Genomic DNA, 19091 nt, shown 5'->3' on the forward strand with positions numbered 1-19091 from the left:
AGGGGACTGTAGTGCGGGTTGGGGCGGTGACGCTGCCCAGTTCGGACAACACAGGAGCGGCTGTGTTCCTACGGTGTCTGTGACTGCACTTCGCTGATCTGCGTTCCGGGTAGGAACGGGGTTGACCAGACCTCATAACACGTCTTCTGGTTTTACTTTGCTAAATGTATTGTGAATAACGGTGTTTTTCCCAAAACGTGTGTTGCTACAATGCATTTAGGATACGTTGCGGGTTATGTGTGAGCTGTTTTTGTCACTGGCAGTTAGCTTCTCCGTGCAAACGGGATGTAATGATCTGGTTGTTGTGTGAGAAACACGGCCGTGTACTCACAACTAAGGTAACTAACCTATGAAGCTATGCTTGGTGACAAGTGAGTAAAAGAATGTTCTTTCTCAGACTGTAATGACAATGAACAGTGTGTTCACACATTAACAGGTTTTCCTGTTTTAACTGGCCGTATTGAGGGTAAAATAGGAGGATTGTGTTTCCCCCCCGGTTCCCTGGGGACTTTTTCATCCTCCTATCAGACATGTTGTGCATTAATTGTGTCTTTTGTGTGGTAGGGATACGATGTAACTCTTAGCTTGATTGCTGAGGTTGTGCTAAATCTGCTGGAGAAACTTATTTCCTAAAGGGAAATTGGTTTGGTTGCTGTCATGTGTGCTTAGCAAGGCCTGTGGTCGATACTAATCAATAATGATGTATTCTCTCATTGTGAAAAAAACGGCGTTCCTCTGTTGAGTGTTTTTGCCATTTTTTGTAGGTGATGATGGGTTGTGTGTGTCATGTGACCTACAACTGGGTTGTACTGGCCACGGAAGCACATGTGTATGTTGGACCGGGGTTCTTAGAGCCCTCTCTATTCTGTGTTTTTCCTTAGTAAAAATCAGATAGCAGGTTAGCTCATGCGCTGTGTGGAGCTGTGAAACGCTTCATAGAGCTGACTATGACTGTGTCATATTCTCTTTTTGTCGTTACATCGTATCATGGGTGTGGGGTCGTAAAGGGGTGAACTGGTAACCTTTCCTCTCCCCATTGTTCTGTCGGTCAGGGGTACACCCCCTGTCCTTCAAGGTTCCCGTCACGTGGCGGTTCGGCACGTTACGGGGGGGGGGGGGGGGGGGGAGGGAGTTCCTGGTCCCACGGCCTGGTATATTGGGCGTGTGCACCGCAGGAATTCCCCCGCCATAGAGTACGTCACCGTGCGCGTCTCTGTTGGTAGGACTTCCGTGTGCTGTTCAGGTCCATGTGATGGATCTGTTTTCAGGGGGGGTGGTCAGGGCTCCTCCTCACCAAGCGCCTATTCAGGCCTTCTGTGAGTTCGGACTCCTTCTTCCATGTGAGGAAGCCTCCATCAGAGTACAGAGCCTTCCTCCTCAGATTGTCAAAGTGAGTGGACCCTCTAGAAGGGTCCTTTTCTATTGTATGTATATTCGATTCAATTCGTTTATTGAGTGTGTATGGGTTCAGTGCCTCTTCCCCGGAGGCCCTAAAACCAGTTTTTTACATGGCTCAAGGTGCAATATATTCTTTTCAATCTGTACAGCTCGCGTGGGAAGTCTCTCTGGGGATCCCCGTCTCTTTCCTATGGGAGGGTGGTGGGATGTAAAAATGTGAAAATTTTTTACCCCGGCTGTGTAGACTGGGATACATACTGTTGATGCTTCCTTCTTTCTATTCCAGAAGTGTTGGAGTTAGGGAGTGTCACACCCCTCTTGTCGTTCCCCTGGGCGCCTTGGGGATTCAATGACAGGTCTAAATAGCCTGTTCATTGATGGGGGTGTGTCCCGACGCACGTATAGTGCTAGCTCGCTGTAAACAGGCGATTGACTGGCACGCCTTGGTTGCTTGTGGTTGAAACAGCGTTTTTATAAAGCAACTGAGATGGGGGTTTTTCCTCTTCCGACGACCACATCCCATGACCTGGGTGGGTTGTCGACGGATTCTCGTTCATGTCTGGGGGATGATGACGGGATGGATCTGAACATATGTGGTGGGGTCTCACGCCCTTGGGGTGGGCCACCAGGCGCGGTTCGTCCGAACGTCTGGGTGGCGCCTTCTTTTCATGTTAAGATCAACACGCATATCTGCCCTTCTCCTGGAGTAGGCATGTCGGCGTGGTTAGGGCACGGGACTGGTTCTGGTCACGCTGGTCCAGATCCGTTGAACCCGTTGTCCGCCGGGGATGCAGATCTGCTGTTCTGGTACCCTGAGGGACTTGGGCTTTTTTCAGGGGGAAAAATGCCAGGTCGGTCTGGGTGTCACAGGGTTAAGCGCTATGGAGACCCTGGTTGGGTATGTTTTTACTCAGCACTGTCGTCATGGCTTACAGCCATGCCATTCTGTACGCGCTCGATCTCGTCGGATCTCGGCCGCTACACAGGTTGGTCCTGGTTAGTACTTGGTTGGGAGACCGCCGGGGAATACCAGGTACGGTGTGCTTAGGGGCTGGTTCTCCATTATTTTTCGCTCCTCTCTCACGCATGGCGAAGAGGGGCCTGTGGGGGTGGTTTTTTGACCTCCTCTGGTGACCCTGTGCTTCCCGTACCGCCAGGCCCGGTCCGAAGTGATGTTTGCGACCCGTAGGCCTGGGTTAACCCTTTTTGGAAACTGAAACACTTGTACTGCGGTATAGCCGGTGTATACCCGCAGGTGTGTTTTGGAGTTTTTTCTTGAGGGGTTATAGGAACAACCACCGCATTGGGTAACACCGAGGTGGTTGATTCCCTGGTGTGTTGGAGCAGTGTCAACTCCCGGGTTCACCGTTTGAGGGTGCCCCTGCACGTTCATGACGTCTGCCAATCGTGTCAGCCTTCTCTGCCTCGACCCCTCTGGGTGGGGGTTTTTAAATGGAGGCTTGGTCATGCAACACCGCCAGCTTACGCTCCTTCCGCCGGGGCGGCTGTGTTCAGCTGTCCCCTCTGGCGCCTGTCTCGTCCGCAGTCTCCAGGCTAGGGTTAACAGCCTGTTGCCTGGTTTTTCCCCGGTGCGCTGCCTGCTTCCGTTGGTTAACCTTTTTTGTGTGCTTACGGCCATGCTGACTGCCTGTTCTGCAGGGTCAGTGTGCCAGGCGGTGTACTATTGGGGGGACAGGGCCCGCTCGGCTTACGGCCATACCAACCTGAACACGCCCGATCTCGTCCGATCTCAGAAGCTAAGCAGGTTCTGGCCTGGTTAGTACTTGGATGGGATTCCGCCTGGGAATACCAGGTGCAGTAACTGAGGGGCCTTTGTCCGAATACGCTGGCGATGTGGGGGGCGGGGCACTACGTGCCCACCTGGTGGGGTCTTGATGCTGGCATCATGGACTTCTCCGGGCCCCCATTCTAGGGAGTCCAGTCCTTTTGGTGGGTCTGGGTCTTCCTTCGTGCTCCGCTGCTACGGCCTTGCCACGGGGTTGGGTTTGCCCTTGACCCCGTGATTCTGGGGGCAGTAACGAGGTTGTTCCTCCGTTCGTTCCCGGGTGGCATGCGGGTTGTGCGTGTGTGTAGTCGTGGGGTCAAGCCACGGTCTGCTCACCCTGTGCGTTGAGTTGCTTGAGTGCCTCTTCGCACGGTCGGGTCCGTCGCCCTCCCGTGAAGCCCCTAATAGGGGGGGTGCCCGCCATTAGGGTGGGTCGGGGGGGCTCGGCCCTCCCTGTTCTGATGGTTTGTGGGGGGCTGTCAGCGGGGTGTATTTGTCGGCCGTTGGCTCTCGCTCGGCCTCCCTTGTGCAGAGAGCGATGCCGAGCAAGAGCGATACGATACAGAACGTTAGGTTATGACTATAACCAAGTTCTGTTAGTATAGCGACGCTCGGCATCCGACGCCGCTGCAGCCTTTGACCTCGCCTTGTGGCGAAAGCTTGGGAAGGAGGAGAGTGGGTGGCCCCACCCCTGCTTATATGGGTAAGCTGATAGGGGTGTGGTCAGACGAATATTGGGATTAAAGGTACATTGTGGTCTTTATTCAGTGCGCGTGCACGTATGCGAGATAGTGCAGAGAGCGATGCCGAGCGTCGCTATACTAACAGAACTTGGTTATAGTCATAACCTAACGATTTGTCCAACCTTGGATTCCAAATGGCATTAAAATCCGCACCTATTATATATGAGTACTCGGGATGGTTTAACATTTCTCCGGTTAGTGAAGTGAAGAAACCTACTTCGTACAAATTTGGGGCATATACCGCTGTCAACGCAATTTTCCTGTTATTATGTACAATCCTAGCTATAGTTATACGCCCCTCAGCATCCGACCATACCCCTTTCAATTCGATATTTAATTTACGTCTGACGACTATGGCTACACCTCTAGTTCTCGTACCAAAAGAAGAGTGACTAATATTATGGTATATGTTATCCGCTAACGTATTTATGTCTGCCTCTAAAATGTGCGTTTCGCTTAAAAGAGCCACGTCCACATGTTCTTTTTTCATCAGTGTGAGCACGCTTTTGCGTTTGTGTTGTTTGTTTATCCCACCGGTGTTCCATACCATTATATTCAAACTAGCCATAATCTATGCATGTTATTGTGTAGTTTTTGGTAATGCTTCTGGAGTGTGAAGCTACAATAGATGTACATCCAATTAATGAGGTCCCGTTGAGAGCCGAGCTTAAAAACATATATATATACAAATAAAAATCTCCTATTTTCCCCTCGCCCAGAGAGTCGTACAGGCCTGTGTTCCAAAAACACATCCTCCGTGAATGACTCTCCCCCTTAGTCCACCGGATTGCCCAAACTGAGCATTGTAATCCTAATCTTCCTATGCTAATTGCCATAGGATCTAACATTTTCATTCTAATACAATAGAATGTCGCTTTTGGTCTTGCACCTTCCCTTACTGTAAAGAAATATTGTGATAAATGACAAAAAATAAAAAAAGAATAAACTTTCATCGACATATTCATTTGAACCCTCTACTAACATGTAGGAAAGTCAGGAAAAAGGAAAAGATTGTAGAGAAATATTGACACCTTAATGTGAAGAACAATGGAAAAGAACAATGTAAGATAAAAGATAAAGATAAAAAATAGAATAATGAGAGAAAAAAGAAAAAAGAAAAGAAAGATATAGATAAGGAATGAGAGATAGAATAATAATCAACGTGGAGAAGCCACTAGAACCGAATTAACTGATTAGATAAAATAGAAAATAATAGAAAAGCAGAGCCTTTTAGAGCTTCAATGAGCCAGACACTTCAACAGTGGAGTGATTACTTAAATTGTTAGAATAACCTTGTAGTGCTCATACGTTTAGATGTGGTTGATTTTTAAAGTATTATTAAGGACTGATTGAACTTCATTCAATTGATTATCTGCTATGTATATATGTATATACACACCGGATGTTTAATGCTAGAGTTGCAGGCCTTCGTTGTCATGGTGCATTATATTCTAGAAGGATGTGGAATATACTATTGCCAATAGACTGTTGTTATGTTCCAGAATGATCTAAGAGACCCAGGGCATTCGAGCGATAAACCCAGAATATTCCAGATTGATCTTTTTGCAATGATATATATTTGTCTCCCCGGAGACCAGAGTCTGAAATTATAGTGTATTACGGAACGTATTGTACACAGATCGCATTGGTATAGACAGCCTGCATATCGTCTGTTACCTTGATGAACACAATAAAGTCATTCTAAATTCTGATATACACTGAGAAAGAGGCTTATCTGTTTTCAGGCATTTTCGTCCTGCCTTGGGGTATCCACTCCATGTTGATTCAAATAATCCTCAGCTTCTTTAGGTGTGCGTAATCCAAACCTGCGGCCGTCACTGCCCACGATCGATAACAGCGCCGGGTATGCTAGCCTTGGCTTGTGACCAGCTATGAAAAATTTTTGCATCACCTCCTTGTATGGTAGACGTCGAGCGATGGCGTCTTTGCTTAGATCTTCGTAGATATATATTGAATTATCACCATATTTCAGATTCCCCCGTTGGGTGCGAGCAACTTTGAATGTCGTATCTTTACTTTGGTTTTTCCGTCTATAGTTGTTATTGCCATAAAGACACCATTCAAATGATTAGGAAATAAATAATAATTTGTATTTGAAATAATTATTTATTTTAACAATAGGCACATTATATCAACAGGTAACAACAAAACAACAAACAAACCAATAACAATATTGAAACACCTTTCTTACTTTATTGTCAGAGTAATACTGTGTGTGTGTGCGTGTGTGAGAGAGTGAGAGAGGGATGAATGAGAGCAAGAGAGCAAGCATCAAGTCTCAGTTGCCTCAGTCTTTGTTTCTGTAGAGAAAGAGAAAATAAATGTATTTAGTCAAAAGGCAACTTATTTCACAAGAATCATTATGATAAAAATATATATATATACTGTATATATATGTTGTTAATGATGTCTTGTAGATTGATTTTATGGATATTTGCAACTCTATTATTTTAAGGACTGAAAAGTGACAAGTACAGAAATCATCTGACATATCTAAGGGAGTCAAAGTGTCCAATTTCATGAATACTGTAAGGAATACAAGTGTGTTCATTCATTCAGCCATATTTATTACAAACTGAACATTTTCGGTGGCAGCATAGTCATTACAACAGACAACGGTGTTCACTGTGCCTTTAACACTAGCACAGCCGACAAGGGGTCACATGACCCCTAGGCATTTTCAATAAATGTATCCTCGTCACTCTGTCGAGCTCCAGCTCTGTCACTCAATGACTTTTCCTAAAAGTACCCATTTTATCTGGCACGGTTTCTGAAATTTCTAAATGACTTCAGGAAAATGTAATTAGAATGTTATTCCACATATGGGCCGTTGGAACAGATGAAAGTCACAGCACTTTGCGAGCGTCTAGCGCAGGGGTGGCCAACCCGTGGCTCGTGAGCCGCATGTGGCTCTTTGCCCGTCAATGTGTGGCTCTTCCATCCAAAAAAAAAAAATATATATATTATAATATTATTATTATTATTATTTGTTTTTTATGTCACTCAAACCTATTTCATCGTGGTAAACCTCATATTTTTATATTCAGAGGTAATTATATAGTTTACACTGTATTTTTCTCATATAAGCTGTCGGGTCGTCTGACCCGTTCCTGGTGGGAATTAGTGGCATTTTCTCCATGGCTGTGCTAGTGTTAAGACGGCACGGTGGTCTTACGACAGGGCTGTGAAATACCGTCAAGTGTTGTGGTAACGTCAGTTGGGTTGGTGTGTTGTTGTGCACTGGTTGAGCATGCAATAAAAACGTCTAACGTTACGTCGTAGTCCGGTGCGTTTTTGGAAACATTATAGTCAATATAACAGATACACCTAGCTAACATGGGGCTGGCTGCTTTGAGCACACACACACACACACATACACACACACACACACACACACACACACACACACACACACACACACACACACACACACACACACACACACACACACACACACACACACACACACACACACACACACACACACACACACACACACACACACACACACACACACACACACACACACACACACAGGGCTAACGTTAGCTAGCAAGCAGCTATATAGCTAAAACGCGAACTAGAAGCTAACCACACCTTAGACTCAAGGGTTGGATGCAGTTCCCTGTTGGTCAGTCTGTCTGTTTTCTATCTTCTGCTGTGTTTAACGTTATCTGTTTGCGAGTGCTCCCTTGACTGATGGGCCAGTATCGCGGGAACTTTTATTAAACATTCTATATGTTCGTGGGTCTTGTGCAGTGGTCTCGTTGGCACTGTCCACTAAAGTGAGCACTCAGAACAAGACGCGCACCATTTGCCAGTGACAGTGATATGCGCACTGACAGTCGGCGCAGTTGCATTTTCCAGATAAATCCTCTTCGTCCCCACTGCGTCCCGGGGAGGATTTGTGTTTGTCCCAAATACATATTTGATCATCCCCGGGACGACGGGACGGTGTTAGTCTCGAGCCCCCCTAGAGAAGGAAGTGGAGGCGAAACCCACCTGCATTCAGTTTAGATTAGATTAGATTAATGTATTGTCATCATACAGCACAAGTACAGTAGGGCCTACAACAAAAATAAGTTTGGCATCCAACCAGAGTGCAAATGTAACAGTAAAGTACAATAGTAATATACAATGTACAGGTGATTAAACTGGGTATAAAATATATAAATTAGTACTACTGAGTAATAGTGCTAATCAGATGTATGTACAGAGTTGTAGTATTAATATGTACAGTGATACAGGTATAAAGAAACTATGGTAGTGAGTCGTACTTGCCAGCAGTGTAACTAGTAAGAGTAGGTAAGGGATATGTACAGATATAGATATACTTTAGCCTAAATATTTGATTGAAATTCCTAGAAATGATCATCAGATTGATGAAAGTGACATGACAATACAACAACCCAGTGTGCCACTACTTCAGACTAGACGACACCACTGCAGCACCTCTTTAAATCGAATGCATATTAAAGTGCATTACATTTTTATTATTTGTTTATTGAATTTTCAGCGCAACCAACATTTACAAATTATATGTACTTGAAAGTTATCCATTAGGAACACAGAACGGAATACCAAGGATGACAGACATCAAAACAAAGTGACAGACAGACAAACATTTTCCAAAAAAAAGGCAGATGGCTTTTCCTTTTTTTCCAAGTATGGGACAAAAGCATAAAAGACAATCAATCAATTAAAAAAGACACTGACAGCTAATTATTCCACAGCTTTTTAAGAGGAGGCAGCCCTCATTCTCATTATGAAACCTGTCTTCAGGTAGTTAACCCTTTCACTACCACACTATAGAAGGTTAGCCCTTTTACTACCACAGGTTAACTTTCTGTAGTGTGGTAGTGAAATGGTTAACCTTCTGTAGTGTGGTAGTGAAAGGTTAACCTTCTGTAGTGTGGTAGTGAAACCTGTAGTGTGATAGTGCAAGGTTAACGTTAGGTTATGACTATAACCAAGTTCTGTTAGTTAGGGGCGATGCTTGGCATCACTACTGCACTATCTCGCGTACGTGCACGCGTACTGAATAAACCACAAATGTACCTCTAATACCAGTATTAGTCTGACCACACCCCTCATCAGCTTACCTTCATAAGCAGGTGTGTGGTCACCTGCTCTCCTCCTTCCCAAGCTTTCACCACAAGGTGAGGACAAGGGCTGCAGCGGCCGTCTGATGCCAAGCATCGCCCCTAACTAACAGAACTTGGTTATAGTCATAACCTAACGTTCTGTATCGTTAGTGGCTTAGCTTGGCATCACTACTGCACAAGGGAGGCCAAGCGGAGCCACTTGGCTGACAAATACACCCCGCTGACAGCCCCCCAAAACCATCAGAACAGGGAGGGCCGAGCCCCCCCGACCCCCCCTAATGGAGGGTATCCCCCCTATTAGAGGCTTCACGGGAAGGCGACGGACCCGACCGTGCGAAGAGGCACTCAAGCAACTTAACGCACAGGGTGAGCAGACCGTGGCTTGACCCCACGACTACACACACGCACAACCCGCATGCCACCCGGGAACGAACGGAGGAACAACCTTGTTACTGCCCCCAGAATCACGGGGCCAAGGGCAAACCCAACCCCGTGGCAAGGCCGTAGCAGCGGAGCGCGAAGGAAGACCCAGACCCACCAAAAGGACTGGACTCCCTGGGGGCCCGGAGAAGTCCATGATGCCAGCATCAAGACCCCACCAGGTGGGCACGTAGTGCCCCGCCCCCCACATCGCCAGCGTATTCGGACAAAGGCCCCTCAGTTACTGCACCTGGTATTCCCAGGCGGAACCCCATCCAAGTACTAACCAGGCCAGAACCTGCTTAGCTTCCGAGATCGGACGAGATCGGGCGTGTTCAGGTTGGTATGGCCGTAAGCCGAGCGGGCCCCGTCCCCCCAATAGTACACCGCCTGGCACACTGACCCTGCAGAACAGGCAGTCAGCATGGCCGTAAGCACACAAAAAGGTTAACCAACGGAAGCAGGCAGCGCACCGGGGAAAAACCAGGCAACAGGCTGTTAACCCTAGCCTGGAGACTGCGGACGAGACAGGCGCCAGAGGGGACAGCTGAACACAGCCGCCCCGGCGGAAGGAGCGTAAGCTGGCGGTGTTGCATGACCAAGCCTCCATTTAAAAACCCCCACCCAGAGGGGTCGAGGCAGAGAAGGCTGACACGATTGGCAGACGTCATGAACGTGCAGGGGCACCCTCAAACGGTGAACCCGGGAGTTGACACTGCTCCAACACACCAGGGAATCAACCACCTCGGTGTTACCCAATGCGGTGGTTGTTCCTATAACCCCTCAAGAAAAAACTCCAAAACACACCTGCGGGCATACACCGGCTATACCGCAGTACAAGTGTTTCAGTTTCCAAAAAGGGTTAACCCAGGCCTACGGGTCGCAAACATCACTTCGGACCGGGCCTGGCGGTACGGGAAGCACAGGGTCACCAGAGGAGGTCAAAAAACCACCCCCACAGGCCCCTCTTCGCCATGCGTGAGAGAGGAGCGAAAAATAATGGAGAACCAGCCCCTAAGCACACCGTACCTGGTATTCCCCGGCGGTCTCCCAACCAAGTACTAACCAGGACCAACCTGTGTAGCGGCCGAGATCCGACGAGATCGAGCGCGTACAGAATGGCATGGCTGTAAGCCATGACGACAGTGCTGAGTAAAAACATACCCAACCAGGGTCTCCATAGCGCTTAACCCTGTGACACCCAGACCGACCTGGCATTTTTCCCCCTGAAAAAAGCCCAAGTCCCTCAGGGTACCAGAACAGCAGATCTGCATCCCCGGCGGACAACGGGTTCAACTGATCTGGACCAGCGTGACCAGAACCAGTCCCGTGCCCTAACCACGCCGACATGCCTACTCCAGGAGAAGGGCAGATATGCGTGTTGATCTTAACATGAAAAGAAGGCGCCACCCAGACGTTCGGACGAACCGCGCCTGGTGGCCCACCCCAAGGGCGTGAGACCCCACTACATATGTTCAGATCCATCCCGTCATCATCCCCCAGACATGAACGAGAATCCGTCGACAACCCACCCAGGTCATGGGATGTGGTCGTCGGAAGAGGAAAAACCCCCATCTCAGTTGCTTTATAAAAACGCTGTTCCAACCACAAGCAACCAAGGCGTGCCAGCCAATCGCCTGTTTACAGCGAGCTAGCACTATACGTGCGTCGGGACACACCCCCATCAATGAACAGGCTATTTAGACCTGTCATTGAATCCCCAAGGCGCCCAGGGGAACGACAAGAGGGGTGTGACACTCCCTAACTCCAACACTTCTGGAATAGAAAGAAGGAAGCATCAACAGTATGTATCCCAGTCTACACAGCCGGGGTAAAAAATGTTCACATTTTTACATCCCACCACCCTCCCATAGGAAAGAGACGGGGATCCCCAGAGAGACTTCCCACGCGAGCTGTACAGATTGAAAAGAATATATTGCACCTTGAGCCATGTAAAAAACTGGTTTTAGGGCCTCCGGGGAAGAGGCACTGAACCCATACACACTCAACAAACGAATTGAATCGAATATACATACAATAGAAAAGGACCCTTCTAGAGGGTCCACTCACTTTGACAATCTGAGGAGGAAGGCTCTGTACTCTGATGGAGGCTTCCTCACATGGAAGAAGGAGTCCGAACTCACAGAAGGCCTGAATAGGCGCTTGGTGAGGAGGAGCCCTGACCACCCCCCCTGAAAACAGATCCATCACATGGACCTGAACAGCACACGGAAGTCCTACCAACAGAGACGCGCACGGTGACGTACTCTATGGCGGGGGAATTCCTGCGGTGCACACGCCCAATATACCAGGCCGTGGGACCAGGAACTCCCTCCCCCCCCCCCCACCCCCCACCCGTAACGTGCCGAACCGCCACGTGACGGGAACCTTGAAGGACAGGGGGTGTACCCCTGACCGACAGAACAATGGGGAGAGGAAAGGTTACCAGTTCACCCCTTCACGACCCCACACCCATGATACGACGTAACGACACAGCTCCACACAGCGCATGAGCTAACCTGCTATCTGATTTTTACTAAGGAAAAAAACAGAATAGAGAGGGCTCTAAGAACCCCGGTCCAACATACACATGTGCTTCTGTGGCCAGTACAACCCAGTTGTAGGTCACATGACACACACAACCCATCATCACCTACAAAAAATGGCAAAAACACTCAACAGAGGAACGCCGTTTTTTTCACAATGAGAGAATACATCATTCTTGATTAGTATCGACCACAGGCCTTGCTAAGCACACATGACAGCAACCAAACCAATTTCCCCTTAGGAAATAAGTTTCTCCAGCAGATTTAGCACAACCTCAGCAATCAAGCTAAGAGTTACATCGTATCCCTACCACACAAAAGACACAATTAATGCACAACATGTCTGATAGGAGGCGATAAAGTCCCCAGGGAACCGGGGGGGAAAACACAATCCTCCTATTTTACCCTCAATACGGCCAGTTAAAACAGGAAAACCTGTTAATGTGTGAACACACTGTTCATTGTCATTACAGTCTGAGAAAGAACATTCTTTTACTCACTTGTCACCAAGCATAGCTTCATAGGTTAGTTGCCTTAGTAGTGAGTACACGGTACACATAAACACCATGATGTTTCTCACACAACAACCAGATCAATACATCACGATCTGCACGGAGAAGCTAACTGCCAGTGACAAAAACAGCTCACACATAACCCGCAACGTATCCCAAATGCATTGCAACAACACACGTTTTGGGAAAAAAACACCGTTATTCACAATACATTTAGCAAAGTAAAACCAGAAGACGTGTTATGAGGTCTGGCCAACCCCGTACCTACCCGGAACGCAGATCAGCGAAGTGCAGTCACAAGACACCGTAGAACACAGCCGACCTGTGTTGTTCGATCCGGGCAGCGTCGCCGCTCCAACCAGTCGCTACAGTCCTCTTTGTTGACGCAATCCCCGTCCAGGCTCAGGGCAGGGTCGACGAAACATCCCCTGTCAAGGATGACGTCGCGGTCAAGAGTGTAAAACATGTTAAAATCAAAGCACGTTCAACAGAATAGCATCAAGCCAACGGCGATCAGAAGCGAGCTCCGGCGGCGCGCGAGAAGCTAAGCTACCCCGCGCCAGCCATGGCCCTAGCAGCAAGCTAACGTTTACCCAGCGACCACGACATGCTAGCCCCGCAGCTAACAGCTGACCGGCTAATAGTAGGCCTTAAGCAGGCCATGCAGCGATCCAGCAGGCTAACGCAGCAGTTAACAGCTGACTGGCTAACCGTAAGCTATGAACATGTAAACAATGACATAACACTCACCCAGACAGGCCGCCGTTCTGAACCTCTCCTCACTTTTTAAGAGAAAAGAGAAAACAAGACGTCAACACCGCTTCACAACGGTGAACATCCGGCGGAATCAGCACAGTACCAACTGGCCTGTGTAGCTGACTTCGAACATGAATCTGCCGCTATCGCACATTACATGCACATATCCCCTCGTGAAGGAATACTCTCATTTGGATATGAAAGATGGGGTCTTAACACGGTGACAGAGAGAATCCACTTGTCCAGAACACACAGGGATCACCAGTGTCAATGGTCGCGGCCCACTAGTTAAAACTATAATGGTCTCCAGACCAAGGCCTTCTGTCGCCTAGGCGGCTAAACAAAGGACCCTAGCCTGGGGCCGGTTTCCATAAACTTTGTCAAGTAGCCCCCATAGCACTAACAGACAAGTGGAGCCCGCCAGCAAACACTACTCACCCAACCTGGAACGCACCGCTCCTCACAACAGCGGCATGTCCGACAGTTCAGCTGTGGCCTGACAGGTTTCACCCCAACAAACACAGCAAGGAACTGCAGTTGAGAAGCATGCAGCGGCGTGCTCCCAATACGAAAACCGGCGGAGGGTTTTTAGAATGATCATCATCTTCTAGACACTCCAGTACGAAGACAATATCGCCGTATTTTCTCGAAAATAGTGAGAGAGAAAATAAAGATATGAGGTCAACGTATCCTTGTTTCCCAAGCTGTTCCTAATCCAATTTCTTCCATCATGGTGTCAAGTGTGGGGATCTACCGAGGCACTTCTTCCTTGTGGTGAAAGCGAGAAGGAGGAGAGCAGGTGACCACACACCTGCTTATGAAGGTAAGCTGATGAGGGGTGTGGTCAGACTAATACTGGTATTAGAGGTACATTTGTGGTTTATTCAGTACGCGTGCACGTACGCGAGATAGTGCAGTAGTGATGCCAAGCTAAGCCACTAACGATACAGAACCTTCTGTAGTGTGGTAGTGAAAGAGTTAACCTTCTGTAGTGTGGTAGTGAAAGGGTTAACCTTCTGTATGTGGTAGTGAAAGGTTAACCTTCTGTATGTGGTAGTGAAAGGTTAACCTATGGCGACAGTGGCTCGGGAGGTAGAGCAGTCGTCTGGTAATCCGGAGGTTCCCGGTTCGATTCCCGCTTCTCCCGTGCAGTGTGTCGAAGTGTCCTTGAGCAAGACACTTAACCCCTAATGGCTCCTGATGAGCAGGTTGGCACCTTGCATGGTTGCCTCTGCCATCGGTGTGTGAATGTGTCAGTGAATGGGTAAAATGTGAGGAACTAATTGTAAAGCGGTGATACTTGTATATTACTATTGCACTTTACTGTTACATTTGCACTCTGGTTGGATGCCAAAACTATTTTCACTGTACTGTACTTGTGCTGTATGATGACAATACATTTTAATCGAATCTAATCTTAAAAGAAAACCCTCTAAATCAGTAGGCTGACTCAGTGCAGTCGACACAAACAAAGCCACCAGCTATAGTTGTCATATATACTAATTTTGAATAGTCTAATATTCAAATAACTGTGCCCATCCCTAACATGCACCGATCTCTAACCTCAGATCTCAGATCAGCCCTCCTTGACTTGTATCTCCTCCGTCTCTCTGTGTCTGCTGTGTTTCCAGAGGGCAGTACCCGGCTGATACCAGAAGAGGGCAGTATGTACTACCGCAGGGTGCAGCACTACAGAGAGCTGCTGGACTCGCTGCAGATGGACGCCTACACCCACGGCTGCATCCTCCACCCCGAGATCACGGTGGACTCACACATACCTGCCTACGCCACCACACGCATACGCTGTAAGAGCGCGGAGTGGCTGCTAGTTACACACACAGTCCTCATATCCCTCATAGTTACACACACACAGTCCTCATATCCCCCCTAGTTACACACACAGTCCTCATATCCCCCCTAGTTACACACACAGTCCTCATATCCCTCCTAGTTACACACACAGTCCTCATATCCCTCCTAGTTACACACACACAGTCCTCATATCCCCCCTAGTTACACACACAGTCCTCATATCCCTCTAGTTACACACACACAGTCCTCATATCCCTCCTAGTTACACATACACACAGTCCTCATATCCCTCCTAGTTACACATACACACAGTCCATACACACTCAACGACAACGACAATGACACTATGTAACAACCCATCATCTACACTCACAGCAGACAGCACACACATCCACATGTACACACTCACTTTAAATAAACACTCACCGTAACACCCACTTTACTCACTTTAGACACTTTAACACACTGTATTTATTGGTAAATAGATTTGCACTAAAATTCATACCTCATTGCACCTTACCCTAAGTTGTACCTCATCCCATTTCTGCATTGTGCCTCACTGTTACTCTTTTTGACTCTGTATTGTTGCACACACACACACACACACACGCACGCACGCACGCACACACACACACACACACACACAGACACACACACACACACACACACACACACCGCGCGCGCGCGCTCGCACTTGAATGATTTATTTACGTCTCCATGCATTACAAATAGGCAACCATTGTAAAAGTAGTCAGATATATTTAGTGGCCCTTCAGTTACATAATGAGATGAATGGATCAGCAGTTAGGAGAGCCTGCAGCAGCGACCGCTTCAGTTTGCAGAGAAAGCATTATTCTCTCCATACCGTGTAGCTGCTAATGATAGCTGGCACAGACCGAACAATAGCTTGTTAAGTAACTGCTTGGCCCTTTCCCTAGAGGGCCAGCCATCTAAAGCCCCCCCCCCCCCCCCCCCCCCCCACCCACATCCAAACACATTCATTTTTGAATATAGTTTCTTACTGTGTATTGGAATATGAATCTCCTCTGAAGCACTGAGCACAGTGTACTTTGAAGTAATTCTTAAGGGGCACTTTCAACCCTAATCCTATTGTTCTGTTGTGAGGTGGACGTGTGATAATACGACATGTAATATTCCCCCACGTCTTCTGCGTCTCGAGAGCTCAGCCGCCTCTGCACCCCAAAAGATTCCTCCGGGTGATGTCACAGAGAGGAGAGCAATTTCATTTGTGCTAAGCTATGCTAGCTGGTTCGTACGCTTCCATTTAATTTGCGCTAAGCTATGCTAGCTGGTTCATATTCACTTCCATTTCATTTGTGCTACGCTAGGCTAGCTGGTTCGTATCCACTTCCATTTCATTTGTGCTAAGCTAGGCTAGCTGGTTCATATTCGCTTCCATTTCATTTGTGCTATGCTAGGCTAGCTGGTTCGTATCCACTTCCATTTAATTTGTGCTAAGTTAGGCTAGCTGGCTCGTATCCGCTTCCATTTCATTTGCGCTAAGCTATACTAGCTGGTTCGTATCCGCTTCCATTTCATTTGTGCTAAGCTAGGCTAGCTGGTTCGTATCCGCTTCCATTTCATTTGTGCTAAGCTAGGCTAGCTGGTTCGTATCCGCTTCCATTTAATTTGTGCTAAGCTAGGCTAGCTGGCTCGTATCGAGCACATTTCCCCACAACGTTGGCGTGTTCCTTTAATGTCCCACTGTGTGTGTGTGTGTGTGTGTGTGTGTGTGTGTGTGTGTGTGTGTGTGACAGCGCAGATAGGAAACACTGAGTCAGAGCTGAAGAAGCTGGCAGCAGAGCACCCCGAGCTTAAGGATGCTTACATAGCAAAACAGAGACGCCTGAAAGTAAGTCATCGTTCAAGTCGATGGAGTGTGAAGTGCTCTGTTTACATGCCATTATTCACGAAAGGAGCTGGCCAGGCAAAACCCTTGTTTGCTATTTATTTCTCAGGTCGCTCTGACTTTCTGAGATGTCTTTTTTCTTTCTCTGAAGTGTTACTGTACGTTCACCGGATGGAGCCAAAGTAAATGTGCACAGTAATTCTGTGAGTTTTGCCCATCCATAGTGTGTGTATGTGTGTGTGTGTGTGTGTGTCCAAGCTGACCCATCCTACTAGAAAATCAAGCACCATACCAATGGCCCTTCCCATAAGCACCCCCACAAATGAGACAAAAGTAGGTCTGTAAATGGATAATCAAACTAGAAACAACATTGTCGTACATTACGGGGTGTGACCATGTGATTTCCCCCCCACTTGCACTCGTGCCATCGACTCAAGTATGAACACTTCCCAATTTACCGTTGTACTCGCAGTCTAGAGCCCTGAATTAAGGTCCTGAATAGTCTGCTCAAAATGCTGACAATTATAATGTTGACTAAATAGGAGGCAGATCATCTGAAATATCAAGTTGACGTCACTCCTATTAAGTTGATTCAACTTACTTAAAGAACTCGATGTAAATCAATGTGAATTGAAAGATAATTCAGTTGAGACGACTTAAGAATTAAGCATTTTTTCACAGAGCTCCTCCTCCTCCTCCTCCTCTATTCTCCACATCTTCTCCTCCCCTCTTCTCCTTTCCTCTTCTCCTCCTCATCTCCTTCACCAAGTCACAGTATGATTCACCTTTTCTCTCCTTCTTCCCTTGGTCTATTTCCATTCATCCCCAAACCACCACCCCCGGAAGAGTTTAGGCAGGCAGGCAGCAGGCAGGCAGGCAGACAGACAGACAGACAGACAGACAGACAGACAGACAGACAGACAGACAGACAGACAGACAGACAGACAGACAGACAGACAGACAGACAGACAGACAGGTAGGCATGCAGGCAGACAAATAGACAGATAGACAGAAAAGCTGACAGACTATTTGGTTTGTCCCTAGTTATTGGATCTGCTAATGGTGGCCAAGATAATGAATAGTTTTAAATATTATTTTGGAGCTGGAGATTAACTGGTTGAAGATAAATATTTACAATTCTCCCAGCTGTTTTCTCTTCAGGGGAACTAGAAAGTGTCAAATCTCTCGCCCACGCCCCTAAAGATATTGAATTGTCTTTGATTTGTTGAGACTGTCTCAAAACCAAGGGTTGTGTTAAAACCATGGGGTGGATTGGATGGTGAGAAGTGGAGGCGGAGCCCCCAAATAAAAATATTATCCATTTATCCCACAATGCTAAACGTTTAGCATCCTCTATTCACTGCTAGCATTAGCACTAACGTTTGCTACTAAACATTATAGCTGCTATGTCAGCTACCAAATGTTACAGCTAACAGTAGTTAGTGTTAATCAACGATGGTTTAATTGTAGCTAGCGCTGATGTAGCCAACGGCAAAAGAGGATGTGTTCCATCCTTTGCATTGTGGGGTAGATTAGGATGATTGAGTGACATTGTAAAAGGGGGCAGGCCTATTCCCACTTTGGGAAAAAAGTCAAGGGACATCATCTCAAGTGTTGGGGAAGTTCAAGTGTCATAGGCAGCATGGGGGGAAGGGTGTTACAGGTAGGATATGTGGTAATAATAATAGAACATAGAACAAAGTGGTAAAGATAATAGTGATAACAGTACTGTAGCAGGATTCAATCAAGAACAGTAGTATAGTGACGATGGTATACATGGTCCAAACCATAGTAACACACTACACCAGAGTCCTAACTGTTTATTATTAAGAGTCAGACAGTCCTAACAGTGTTTATTATTAAGAGTCAGACAGTCCTAACAGTGTTTATTATTAAGAGTCAGATAGTCCTAACAATCTTTATTATTAACAGTCAGATAGTCCTAACAGTGTTTATTAGTCAGATAGTCCTAATAAACAGTGTAAACAAACGTACAGATGAGGGTCTGTTAAATTAACTTTTATAGTCAAATAATACACACTGTAGTTTCAAGAGCTTAGACTTTATTATTATAATTATTATTACTATTATATTACAGTATATGCTCTGCTGAGGAACTTGA

The 19091-nt window shown here is 47.0% G+C and overlaps 1 protein-coding gene across 1 annotated transcript in view; it reads left to right on the forward strand.

Annotated features, from left to right (window-relative positions):
• The window catches only part of LOC311238166 (ganglioside-induced differentiation-associated protein 1-like), a gene marked incomplete at both ends in the record, with an annotated part of 57504 nt that overhangs the window by 15681 nt on the left and 22732 nt on the right, over positions 1 to 19091 (forward strand). Inside the window, 2 exons of the mRNA XM_084326179.1 lie at positions 14919 to 15092; positions 16878 to 16972. Of these exons, the coding sequence (XP_084182305.1) occupies positions 14919 to 15092; positions 16878 to 16972 (269 nt within the window). The remainder of the gene's footprint in view (positions 1 to 14918; positions 15093 to 16877; positions 16973 to 19091) is intronic.

This window comes from Notolepis coatsorum, assembly GCF_963971535.1.
Source record: "Notolepis coatsorum genome assembly, chromosome: 12".
NCBI lineage: Eukaryota > Metazoa > Chordata > Actinopteri > Aulopiformes > Paralepididae > Notolepis > Notolepis coatsorum.